At 36.0% G+C, this 14,250-nt stretch overlaps 1 protein-coding gene across 1 annotated transcript in view; it reads right to left on the reverse strand.

Moving 5' to 3' along the window:
• The window catches only part of LOC148618067 (ras-related protein Ral-B-like), a 39,831-nt gene extending 27,254 nt beyond the window's left edge, over positions 1 to 12,577 (reverse strand). Inside the window, exon 1 of the mRNA XM_088585927.1 lies at positions 11,681 to 12,577. Within this exon, the coding sequence (XP_088442053.1) occupies positions 11,681 to 12,194 (514 nt within the window). The 5' untranslated portion in view covers positions 12,195 to 12,577. The remainder of the gene's footprint in view (positions 1 to 11,680) is intronic.
• Positions 12,578 to 14,250: the final 1,673 nt, after the last annotated feature.

Below are 14,250 nucleotides of genomic sequence, written 5' to 3' on the forward strand. Positions count from 1 at the left end.
GGCGGTAAAATCGACATTGAAACAGCAATAAAAAAATGCCGAGGTATAATCAAGCCCTAGATTATAATGGAAATTGATTTGAACAATAATCATATGAATATAAAACCAACGGTGATAACTAGAAAGGGAAAATTTAAAAACACAGCCAAAAACAAAAACAAAAAACAAACAAACAAACATGAAATAACACGTACATTGGCTTAAACAACATCGAAACTGCTAAATCATGTACTTGCTATAAATGGAATATGGTTAATTATTACAGATTATTACATGGCAATTTCTGTATAGCCATCCGTATCATCCCGAGACCCCCAAATCAGACTAAGGGTTTTCTGCTCGAGGTCTGATATGGGTCGAGAGATGAGACCAGGACCAATATGAATATGCCATGTATTGATCTATTTATAAAGTCATAATGAATACAGTTTATATTCCATTGACAATGTTGAAGTTCTAGTAGTTAAATTTTCTTTATATCAGCCATTGATGATCTTGCAGTCACTTGTGGTTTTCCTCCTTATTTTAGCGTTTTTCATAATCGACGAATGTATAAGTTTCTTCTCTGAAGCGCCGGACATCCTCCGCTTAAGGCATATTTTATGTTTGTTTGTTTGTTGGGGTTAAACGTCCGATTAGCAATATTTCAGCTATATTCAGACAATGAACATGAAATGGATGATAAAATGAACATGAAATGATGAAATGAAAAAGGGGTAGGACACAAGGACAATTGGGTCGACAAATTTTGATTGTCACTGGAAATAGGGAGAGGTGGGTAGGGTCGGGCAATTTAGCCTCCTGTGGCGGAGCCCTATGGTTCCTACTCCGGGAGAATACCACAGTAGGATTCTTTAACGTGTGAGGAACGTGGCATCTTTCTCAATACGGTGCACCACTATGGTCAGGTTTTCCGTATTATTCTTTATTCCGTACGCCAGGGGTACCCCATTCCACCACCTGGGACACACATCCCTGTTGATCTGTGGGCAGAGCGCCCTTGCACCCGGCTAAGGTTCTGAGCACTATTTAGTCGCCTTAACGCTGTTGCAGGCCTATTCTTTTAACACCCGGACCTGCACAGGGCGAGGCATATTTAAGGTTGCAGACTTTTTCATTAAACAACATTATGCACATGGAGCGAATAGTCGCCCCTACATACGGTATAGCAGGTAATTTTCACAGGGTACTAAATTTAGCGTATTTTAGCGGTCTATCTAAGAACACCACGATTAAGATTAATTCCGCCAAACATTTACTCTGGCTTAAATATTATGTGCAACACTTGGCATCCGCCAAATTATGAAATGACACCATTTTCGCTTCCTTTTAGCCACAAAATCACTAAATTTTACACCCAACTAAATATTTCCCCATACGGTATTCCCGCAACACAAAAGTAAACTAAAAGTGAAAACGAAACAATACATAAAGAGGCCAGAAAGTTATCCCCCTTTTTACAATATATGCCTTTTGATACGGATTGACACCATATACTTCTATGGTTACGTTTTCCCAGAGTTACGTAATCAATGCTCACTTCCATGATGATGTAAGATTAGTAAAACTGTTGCTAGAGGAAATTCATGGGGACCAGGATTTCCATGGTAACCAAAAGAGAATACAATCCAAAGATAATGACTAAATAAGGATTAAGATTATTCAAAATTCATTTCATTATGTATTATGAACTAGGACAAAGTATTAAACAAAGCACACAGACATGTATAGCGGCCTGTAATGATATCCAGAAAAAAAGAGTAAGAAATCTAATGTATATAAATATTGCTAACTTCGACATGCTGTACTTGTTTTTTAGGCATTACCTCTCACCAGCAAAATTAAAACAAAGCACGCACAAAGTTCAAGACTTAAAAGTAACTTGCACAAGAAGTACTCAATACCAAAAAAAAAATAAAAATGCCAGAATAGGAAGCCAAGTCCAGGTGCACCAATAGGGTAAGCGTTATCTGCTTTTGCAGAAACACACATATATTTCTATGTATCAAATGCTGGCAACGTGTTAACGTGAATTAATATCAAAATATTTCTTATTAAAACTGTACACGCAAGTTGACTTGAGGCTTGACATTATAATATTACATATGCATCAGCTGTGATGTTGAGAACACCATTTTATGCATATTGATTCAACTTCAGGCCAAAAAAAAAAATAGTAAATATAAAAAAAGAATTAACCGACGTTGTACAAGACACTAAAAATTGAGGACTTTGTGTTGATGTATTGTTAGATTTACTGTAATTGTAATATATAAGTAAGTTATTATATTAAGTAAATAATTGTTTAATATAGTGTCTGTGTATATCATAATACAGTACTCATTCAATAATACAATTAGATATATATAGGTTCGATTATAGTGCATTCGGAAAGCCTTGCACAAGTCATGGTGACAGTAGGTCCAGTCGTCGAAAAGAACTATCAGAGAGAAATTATATTTCTGATTGTTGATAAATTATTTTTATAAGCCTATTTTGGTTGTAGAAATTATATGGTTAGGAAGAAAATAATTCCTTTCCGCTAACAAAAATGCGTTCAGTTTTCAGTGTTTTCATTCAAATTATACCCCACATCACGAAATGTGATATATTGGAATCTTATCCGTCCGTCCGTCCGAATATTGTTGCTATTGTCGCCACTCACCATGGATGGCTTTATTCTAATTTTGTAATAAATGTAGTTTTACAAGCGATTTTGGTTGCTGTCCTTAATCAACTTCATGTTTCGTAGGACCTTTTTCACTGTATGAAACGAGTCGGGGGATTGCCAAGCACGACAACGCGTGCAGCTATATTCACATATTTAGTTTTACTTTTACAGTAACTTAACATACAAGAATAGTTCTATTTTTTTTACGTTCTGCCATTTTTTTTTCGGCTGCATCCTCGCAAGTTTTTTTTTTTTTTTTTTGTAATTAATTAGTTAAAGATTATTCTTTCTGACTTAAACAATGCTTAACTTGAATCTCTCTGATCAGAAATATGTTTCAACCTAATTATCTCAAGTAAATTTGAAATCTTTGCAAGTGGTAATTATGGTTACTCATTCAGTTTAAGTTTATTGAACGGATCTACTTGCCGTTAATTATAAGAGGTTTTCTATGTAATGTTCAAAAAGCAGAAAGACGTATATGTTTTGTATAATTTAAGCAAGTTGGAACAGTTTAAACGTCGCAAAATTTCAACAATAATAAAATAAACGAAATTTGATTCAAGAACGATATTGCCTTTACGAGCAGTTGTATGATCGATAGTTTTGACATTTTGTTAATGTCAGAGTTTGGTAAAATGTAGGAGCATAGAATGTGTTGCTTTGCTTCCAACGTGTCTAATCCTTTCTTGTATTATCTATTGTCAACGTGTTTAATTTGCTTACAATAGTTTCTATTTAACATGTACTCATTTGTTGCCTAAGGACCAAATTACTCAAGTATAGGACAACATCAGATGTGATGTTTAGAGCACGTCTAAGTTTACTCAAAATATTATTAAGAAAAAATCAAATATTTTCCGAAATATTATTTTGAAAACTTCTACCTCTATGCAATTTAGCTCATCGACGGGAAGCAATTGGACATAAAATTCCTGGGAATCTGATGCCAAAGATTCAAGACACTTCACAACAGAAATATTGCCATGGAATAGACTAAAGGGCATTTATCTTCAATTCGTCAGAACTATTTCCGACATACGGCCTAGAGATGTGTTTCAATATCAATACCAACACTGGTGCTTTTAATCAGTGTTAAATATCAATAAACAAATCGTTGTTTAAGTGTCGGTGCTAAGTAAGTTCTGAGTGTTCACATTTTTGGTGTGTTGCCATAGCCAGAACATTTCCGTATCATACAGATGCTATTCCTTAAATAAATGAAATTTGTACTTTGTATCACCATAAGTTTTAAGATATTAAATCAGGTCGACTTAACAAATACGGTAAACAGGCATGGATATTTTCGAACGGTCTTGTTTTTGATTTTTATGCGATCGAGTCATATTTTTTCTTTCTTCTATCGTCTACCCTTGACTTGACCTTTCTTGAACAACTCGGCGGGTGTTACTAGAAGAGCAGAGAACGCTTACCATACCGGTGCACCTGGTCCATGCTCCGTTTTCTTTTGTGGAATCCAAGTTGCTCATTTACTTTTGTTACGTTATTTATTATTTTAGTTATTTTGTATTTTTCTTTGCGTATGTCTGTTTCCCATGTTTGGTTCTAGTCCCTGGACTACATTCTTTTGATTTTCGCTAGAATCTTGGTTTTCTTGATTACTAGTACTCTTTCGACTTCTCGGTTTCAAATTCTCGATCGTTTCTTGAAATGTATTAAATATATTTCAAGAAGAAAATTTTAATTTTTGCGTTACGGGTTTAAGGAAGAAAATAGCTACAAATAAAACTACTGTGACACCCTTATGATATATGTCATGTGACAGGGTTAACAAGTCCGATGAGGTAATTAAAAAGTTAAGTTTTCCAATCCTTTTATTTTCTGGATAATAAAATATGATCTACTAGTGCTGTCTGTACCAACAGTTATAGTAGTATCTAGAAGCATTGCAATCTAACCTAGTTGCAACAATGGACAACATGTATCTGCGGTAACGAAATGGAACGACTAATTTATTGTCGCCCGAGCAGCAATATTCCAGTTATATCCAGGCGATGAATATGAAATTGATAATAAAATGAACGTGTTTGTTTGTTGGGGTTTAACGTCCGAGCAGCAATATTTCAGCTATATTCAGACGATGAACATGAAATTGATGATAAAATGAACATGAAATGAAAAAGGGATGGGACAAAAGGACAATGGAGTCGACAAATTTTAATGGCCACTGGAAATAGGGAGAGGTGGGAAGGGTCGGACAATTTAGCCTCCTGTGGCGGAGCTCTATGGTTCCTACTCCGGAAGAATACCACAGTGGGGTTCTTTTAACGTGCGAGGAACGTGGCATCTTTAACAACACGGTGCACCACTATGGTTTGCGGTCAGATTTTCCGTATTATAGCCTGACAACCCCAGCATGTAACACGCCAGGGGTACCCCATTCCACCACCCGGGCCATACATCCCAGTTGCTCTGTAGGCAGAGCGCCCTTACCCCCGGCTAGGGTTCTGAGCACTATTTAGTCGCCTTTTACGACAAGCTTAGCGCTGCTGCAGGCCTTTTCTTTTAACACCCGGACCTGCACGGGTCTAAAATGAACATGAAATGATGATGAAATGAAAAATGGGATGGGATATAAAGATTATTGGGTCGATGAATTTTGATTGCCACTGGAAACTGGGAGAGGTGCGTAGGTTCAGGCAATTTAGCCTTCTGTGGCGGTGCGCAAAGGTTCCTACTCCTAATGAATACCGCAGCAAGGCTCTTTAACGTTCGAGGAACTTGGCATCTTTCCAAACACATTGCACCACTATGGTTTGCGGTCAGGTTTTCCGTATTATAGCCTGACAAACCCAGCATATAACACACCAGGGGTACCCCATTCCACCACCTGGGGCACACAACTCAGTTGCTCTGTGGGCAGAGCGCCCCAGTGTTCTAGGTACTATTTATTCGCCTTTTACGACAATTTTATCGCTGCTGTGGGTCTATTCTTTTGACACCTGAACCCACAAGGTGCAAATGGAACGAATCAAATAATTTGTTAACATCTTCGGGATATTTTAAAAGTATTAATAAAAATAAGTATTTTTTCCAAATAAAAAAATATTTTTAATGCACTGTGTTTGTCTTTCTTTAAATAAAAAAAAACATTGGTTTATTTTTACTTTAAATCTTCCTACAACTATATTGAAACATTGATGTATTACGAGCCAGCTGAATAAAGTAATTAAAATGCCAAAAGCGCGTAAACCACTTTCCTTTCAAAACACAGCTTTTCTTATATACGAAAAACCAATCCAATATAAATATCATGAATTGCGATATACTGTACAATTGTTTCCAGAAGTAACGCGTTATTAGCAGCATAAGAACCAAATATATAAAAAATTGGCATCCAAAAATAAATAATCTTAAAGATGTCCTAAACAGGTATAAAGAATGAAGCCTCAGTGTCTTGGGTAAACAATCTGAAATAAATCAAGTGAGACAAGTCTACGAACTCCCCGAATACCCTCGGATTCACCAGCAGTTGTATCGAGCAATTAGTTAAAAATCGGTATTAAAATGCGTCTAGAAATTTGCACCACGAGAAACGACGTGTTCACCGCGTCGTAGTTTTTCTATATATTTCATTTTTAGCAGAAAAGCAGATGACACTTACCTTATCAGTGCACCTAGTTCATGCTACGATATTTTAGTGGAGTCTCGATTGCTCATTTACTTTTCTTACTATATACGTGTTATTCTGGTAATTTATGTTCTTTGTTGTGTGTTTCTGTTTTCTTTGTCTGCTCGTTATCCCTTGGATCATGTTCTTTGAGGATTACCGATCGAATCCTGGTTGCCTTCATTTCCTTTACAATCTTAACCAACCTTATATCATGTTCGAATCACAAGAATTCAGAGATAACAGATTTGGAAATCTTCCGATGGCACGACCAAAGGTACATCTTTACCAAAAAGGCACCGTTTGATAAGAAAACAATACTGATAATTTTACTGCATGCATTGTGTAGAGCCCCGTGCAGGTCCGGGTGTCTAAAGAATAGGCCTGCAGCAGCGCTAAGCTTGTCGTAAAAGGCGACTAAATAGTGCTCAGTAACCTAGCCGGTCCCCGTGCAGGTCCGGGTGTTTAAAAGAATAGGCCTGCAGCAGCGCTTAGCTTGTCGTAAAAGGCGACTAAATAGTGCTCAGAAACCTAGCCGGGGGTTAGGCGCTCTGCCCACAGAGCAACTGGGATGTGTGCCCCAGGTGGTGGAATGGGGTACCCCTGGCATGTTACATGCTGAGGTTGTCATGCTATAATACGGAAAACCTGACCGCAAACCATAGTGGTGCACCGTGTTGGGAAAGATGCCACGTTCCTCGCACGTTAAAGAACCCTGCTGTGGTATTCGATAGGAGTAGGAACCTTTGCGCTCCGCCACAGGAGGCTAAATTGCCCGACCTTACCCTGCCCCCTTTTTTCTAGTGGCAATCAAAATTTGTCGACCCTACTGTCTTTGTGTCCCATTTCATGAAATGAATGTTTGTTTGTTGGGATTTAACGTCCGAGCAGCAATATTTCAGCTATATTCAGACGATGAACATGAAATTGGTGATAAAATGAACATGAAATGATGACGAAATGAAAAAGGGATGGGACACAAGGACAATGGGTTCGACAAATTTTGATTTTGATTGTCGATGTGAAAGAGATGATGTCATTTTAATCTGACTGTCATTATTATCACAGATATGGTTCATTTCGACGTCAGACTAACTGTTGAAATGGCATTTATGTAGTGAGGTCCATTGAATTTTTTCCGGCAACCAACCGGTCCATATATTGCAATTTAACCTTAAGTATCATGAACCATTTGCTTTATAATACGTTTTACATGTAGTTTGCTCTGAACCACGTGTGAAAGAAAAGAGAAAAATTTACCCAACTTCCTAATGGTGTTACGTTTTATTTTGAAAGGGAGGCAATCCATATAACTTCCTACCTGTCCACGTGACGATATATGTACCATCATTCAAATCTAACAAAATAAGCAAATTTAAAAAAGTATGATATTGACAGGGTTCATTTCGAGGTCACTTTAACTGTTGACATGACATTATTGATTCCTGCTTTACTTTAAAATACACCCACTGAGGGTTAATATTGAATGTTTGAGATAGTATGAAATTGACACGGTTGAAATTATATTGGGACAATATCAACAACGGCAATAATTGCATGATTAAATGAATCAAGAGAACCAAGATACTATCGGATATCAAAAGAATGAAATCCAGGGACAAAGACCAGACAGGTAAAACAGACACACGCAAAAAAATACCTAAGTTAACCAAAATTATACGAAAAACACACAAGAAGTCCCACACCTAGCAGAAGTCGCTTACCTCACAGGTGCACCTGGTCAATTTCCCAGTTTATAGTACTCATTAAGTTTTGTCCATGTGAATTTGGTTATTTTAGTTCTATATTGTGTCAATTTTCTTGTCTTTTTGAATACCGTTCGAATCCTGGTTACCTTGATTTTCCGTAAAATTTGTGTAGGACATAATCTAATTCCCATCAGGAACACTACCAACCAGTGAATGTTTCCCCCTTAAATGGCTTGTACAGCAAAACAGTGCCACAAATGAGAACAGCAAAAACGTGATAATGATGTGACTAACATACAATATATATGTTTCCGTTTACATATGATTACCTCTCTTGTGTCTGTCTAGATAAGAATTTGACAATTAAACATTTGACATCTGCTGGGATTCACCAGTCCAGTAGTCAAAATTGTTTGACCCAACTATATATTGTATACCTATTACTGATATTTTCTGTAGCACAAAATGTGAACCACATAATTACTGAGGCTTCATTTCTTGAAGTAAACATGGTTGCTGCAATAATGCAGCTCCTTTAAAAACTTTTGTAGAACCTTAGCTTCCTGTTTTGATATTGTTTTGTGTTTCTTGCATATACATTATTTTTGGATCATGAACTTTTGAAGTATTCAGTTCTAATGCTGCTGATGAAAGGTCATTCCATAAATCATGGGAACAACATATAAAAAATAATGTAAGTAGCATTGTTGAATTTGAAATATAAGTTTAGATGGAATAAATTAAATGGTAGCGTTTCAAGTAATACAATTTATCGGGTTAAGATAAATTAATTTAGCAAAAGTGAATGCATTTTTGAAAGAATTTATTCCGGGAGTGTTCATATGTGTCGGAACTTTAGTAAAAATTAGATAACAAATAGATTGACGTCATCATATGGTTAGACAGACAGACGACGTTCTCGTTCAAAACCGATCATCAACCACATCGACCTATTCTTCATATGTATACAACGATTTTGCTGCTGTTTTTTTTTTCAGAATGGATAGCCATGATCTCGATCGCCCTACCGCTGCAGCTCAAAAGACATGTAAAAATAAATTTAAAGATGAATCTATAGACTGACATTTAGATATTCGTTGCTCGAGGATCGGATCCATACACATGGAGCTGCAGGTCATGGACTTTCCTTCTATAATGTATAACTTCTTTGAAAACACTGAAGAGTTCGGGTAAATATTTGCTATCGTATCGGGGTTCGTGTTTCATGGTCTCTCTTGTGTGTTATCATGGGTCCAGGAGGATTATATCATTAACTGATAAAAGTAAAGCAGGGCAAGGCTTGCCAATTTACTTAATAGGCAGTCTAACTTTTGTCATCTTGCCATATCCTGTTCTCGCAATAATTTGTCACTTTGGCCGTATCTTCCACCTAAATCTTATGTTTTTGATGCCAAATAATCTATTTTGTTTGTTTGTTGGGGTTTAACGCCCGAGCAGCAATATTTCAGCTATATTCAGGCGATGAACATGAAATGGATGATAAAATGAACATGAAATTATGATGAAATGAAAAATGGGATGGGACACAAGGATAATGGGGTCGAGAAATTTTGATTGCCACTGGAAATAGGGAATGGTGGGTAGGGTCGGGCAATTTAACCTCCTGTGGCGGAACCCAATGGTTCCTTCTCCGGGAGAATACCACAGCAGGGTTTTTTAACGTTCGAGGAACGTGGCATCTTTCCAACACGGTGCACCACTGGTTTGCGGTCAGGTTTTCCGTATTATAGCCTGATTACCCCAGCATATAACACACCAGGGGTACCCCATTCCACCTCCAGGGGCACACAACCCAGTTGCTCTGTGGACAGAGCGCCCTAGCCTCCGGCTAGGGTTCTGAGCACTATTTAGTCGCCTTTTACGACAAGCTTAGCGTTGCTGCTTATTCTTTTGACACCCGGACCTGCACGGGTCTCTGAATGAATCTTTCGAAGAACCAACATTAGAAACAATCACAACCTATGTAAGTAGTTCATACATCTAATACGGTACAAAGAATAATAGACGGACAATTGCTCTGGCCCCTGGAATATTCAGAAATTTTCTATAAATTGCTATTAGTCTAAATTTGCATGTCAACAGGGACAGATCAATCTGCCATCAAACGATTTCTGATCTAAGGTTTATGAACTAGTTTCATTATTAACGAGGAAAACAAATTTAAGTTGTGTTCACAGCTGTTTCCCAATACTAAGAAAATCGACAAACAAGATTAATTTTCCTTTAGAAGCAGCTTTGGTTATCTAATGAAGATAAACAATGTAGAAGGCAATTTCATTTCACTAACGTTTACTTATGACAATTATAATCCTGCGCCGTTAAAGCTTAAGAGGGGATTTGAAAAAAAAATATATGATAATTTTTTTTTTAAGTTTTATTTTGCATTGCTTGTTATTTTTTTCTCTCTCATTTGTCGTCAAGCATTCACCTTCAACCTTAATGTAATACAAACATATACTATATTCTAAAAAAAATAGGTTATAAGTGTAACTTAAAATAAGTCTCTGAGAAAATAACTCAACAAATACAAGGTTAACATAAATTTCTATTTTCTAAACCGTTAAACATGCTATTACTATTGATTTGAGGTTGAACTATTGGTTAATGTATACTTAAAGGAATTGTTTAGTTCTAAGTTTTGTTAACATATTCACAATGTTTAGTCTTAAAATAGACGAAATATGGATTTTGGACTTGAACCAAAACTGACATTTCGTAATATTACATAAACTCGCATGGCACCAATAAAACACGGAAACCAGTATAACAATATTAAATCGGCTTTATTAAATGTCATTGTGTGGTTGTTTGTCATTCCGTTTGATACTTACTTAAACTTAACCAATATCCTCTGATTGTTACTGATAACTCTTGAATGACATCGGTTAATTCTATACTTTTGTTTACTGCAGATTTTTTCTAAATGAACTTCAAATACATTCATGTTTAAACAAATATGTTAACAAAATTTTAATATATTGTACTATGATTTTTCTTTTGCACAATTCATGTACGTTCAATGTAAACTGATACCACCGGTACGTGAAAATTTTCCATAGGTGATGTATAATAAATCTGAAAATCGTATTAATCACATCGCTTTATTTCAAAGGTTGCATTTAGTTCATGTTGTTTTGTGTCAATGGTTCTAATAAAAATCATAATATTCCATGACACAGTAATGCATATATATCAAACCTCATATGGAAAGCATTTACCTTAATCGTGTGCATTCATGAAATGTTTAAAAAGTTACCATCTAAAAATTAACGGAAGTAAATGTACGATTTATTTAACAAACAATAGTTGCTGGGATTCATCATTAATGACTTATTATTTTTTTATGTTCAAGCTTTCCAAACAATTCTTGTTATGTACGGCATCTTGTTCTTTCAGGCAGGAGAAAAGATCATTAACACTTGTGGACTATGCAACTTTTGTACTAAAGGTACCTGGCCTTTTCGGAAACTTGTGGTAAAGTAAATGTCACGTTGTACATGGCAAGCGTTCTCGTAAGACAGTTTGGTTGGACGACGTCATTTGACGTCGTTCTAATTCATATAGTATTCCCAACAAAGGTATTACAAGGTACAACAGAGTCAAGGTAGGAATTATATAGTTATACAAATATCATGAAGGAATACTTACTGCTTGTGTTATCCGTAGGCCCGATGTATTCCGACGTCATGAATTGATGTGTAAGTGATGTTTTGCCTACACCACCCGGCCCTAACATCACTACACGATATGGTGGGTTGCAACTTTTATCCGTTAAAGTTACTGTCACTTGCTGATTGTTATTTTGAACACTGTCAACGTTTTCCTGTCGTGTACTTTTCGCATTGAGCAACAGTATTTCTTTTTGAGTTTTCCTTTTAAAACTATCGCCCCTATTCACTAAAGCACCTTTAGAAGTTGTCTTAAACGAACGCACACGGCGCAAAGCGTCTTCGTTCTCTTTTTCCTTTTCTAAATCATTATATGACGATGAAAGATGAACCTTGTTCGAAGATGGCATGCTATTTCTTCTTTTTCGTTCGTAACCAAAACTTTCCTCTGTATCTCGATGACTTTGTCGCCCCTTAACCGATCTCGAGCGGTGATGATGGTGTTGTATCCCAGTATTGGGCGACAAGTATCTTCCGTTTTCTTCACCGGCCATTCTCCTATGATGAACTATCTACCTTTTTTTTAATACTCTTTTCATATTGCTAACGGAAATTAATTGTTTTCTGTTTCTCATCATCGCAGTGAAGCCTTATAAAGACTAAAACATCCATCTCAACATGTTATACACAATTGACTGTTCGATTTGGTCACGTGACAATGAATATTGATAATATCAAAGACAAACCTCGGTAACTTCGGAGACTTTTAAGCCATTAACCAAGGCACTTTTGATGATGATGTGAAAAGGGAAATGACATCGAACAAAGTAATCATGTGAATTATAGAAAATAATTATCGGTTGACCTTTTGTGAAATTATCGTTGTTAGTATAGATGTAGCTTTCATAATCACATTTGTTACAGCTAATATACACTGAAGTCCATTTACCTCCTAATCGATTTCCTTGTCAAGCGTTTAATTACTACGGCTTCTATAGCTTTAGATGATTAAACTCTTGGTTTTGCGTAATGGTAATTAATAGAGTGTATGGGATATTAAAACAAATGTGTGAAGAAAGCACCTGGTTAAATGACAGGTGTACATTGTTGTGATTGTGCAGCTTTATCGATGCCGTTCTGACGTGTATGTGCTTCAAGATAAGCCTAACTCTTTTGAAATAATATAAACTTTGGATACTGTGTGCATGTGAACTTTTTCATCAATAATTCCCAAAAGAACGTGCAATCGGAATTTCAGTTATTCATGCTGTGTATAAAAGCTTTTGAGAATGTTTGGTTAAAAGATGTCATTTGCCACACTATATCGAGGTCAATAAAACGGTTGTTGAATAATTACTTATAATAGTATTGTAGCCTTATTCACGGGTATTTAACACTTATTGTAAAGACTGTAGATGGGTGTTTGCTTGTGGAGTTTCTGTATAAAGCTGACAGAAAACTTTCGAACAAATTAAAATCAAAATAAAAAATCAATAAACCTCTCTTGAAAGATTGATTTTCCGGTCATTTACCTAAAGTCAGAGAGATATATGTCATTTTCCCGCTATTTCAATTGCCACGTCACATTTCAAAATCAGAAATTGCCTATGAAGTTTATAACCACCTATTGTCAACTATAATATCATTGATACCAGTGAAAGATCGAGTACAGAAGAGTGATTATGTTTCAAAACGTTAATTTACGGAATATTTTTTTGTTTTCAAATACTCTCATTTTTTTCTAATACAAAGTATAAGTATAGCTAACGTGCAGCATATGTATATGTATAAATATGTATATAGGTTTTCTGGGAAGTGGGCAGTCAAATCTTTTACTGCTATATTTAAATGTCTGTTGTCTGATTCATATCCAATCGCAAATATTTCTTGCATAATTAAAACGCGAACAAGTTGAACAAGAAGCAGTATTTAATAAATATATTTTTAAATAGGGAAACAATAAAATGCACATTTTGAGGGCAATGGGAAACTGAGAGATATGGATAGGAGTGGCATATTTTACCACCTATTGCGGCTTCGATGAGACTACTCGAAGATTTGACCGTTTGTGAAAAGTGACACTGCCCACACGTTGGTCCACTTTTGTCAGCGATCATGTTTTCCTCAGATCAAACTGACACAATAATGAAACATAGTATTATATGCATGTACTTATGTTAGTACTCAATTAAAGGTCTGTAACTAGAATGAAAATAAATTGTTACATTTTCGTTGGCATAAAGACGCACTTCAGATAATACTCCTTAAACATTACATTCGTATCTCAAACAGCTATTTTTTCATATTAGAAATGGAAAAAAAAATATGCAATAAAAACTTTAAGAATTACATATCACGTGCCCAAGACGTGCATCTCACATTTACCGTTCATTTCAATCGTCAATTAGTGCACCCAAAATGCACCTAAATGATCATAAAAATTTTGTATTGTTTCTGGATATTTCATTACTTTCTGCTATCGTCGAAGATACTTCTCACACACTTGGCACCTGCTTTTATGGGAATTGGTTGTTTCGTTTAAAATGAATACGAAATGATAGAATCATTTTTGCAGATATCGAGCAACAACTGGTTATAAAGAAATACGCG

Source organism: Perna viridis, chromosome 5 (genome assembly GCF_037379345.1).
Source record: "Perna viridis isolate PV_CMFRI_1.1 ecotype Kerala chromosome 5, ASM3737934v1, whole genome shotgun sequence".
In the NCBI taxonomy this organism is placed as follows: domain Eukaryota; kingdom Metazoa; phylum Mollusca; class Bivalvia; order Mytilida; family Mytilidae; genus Perna; species Perna viridis.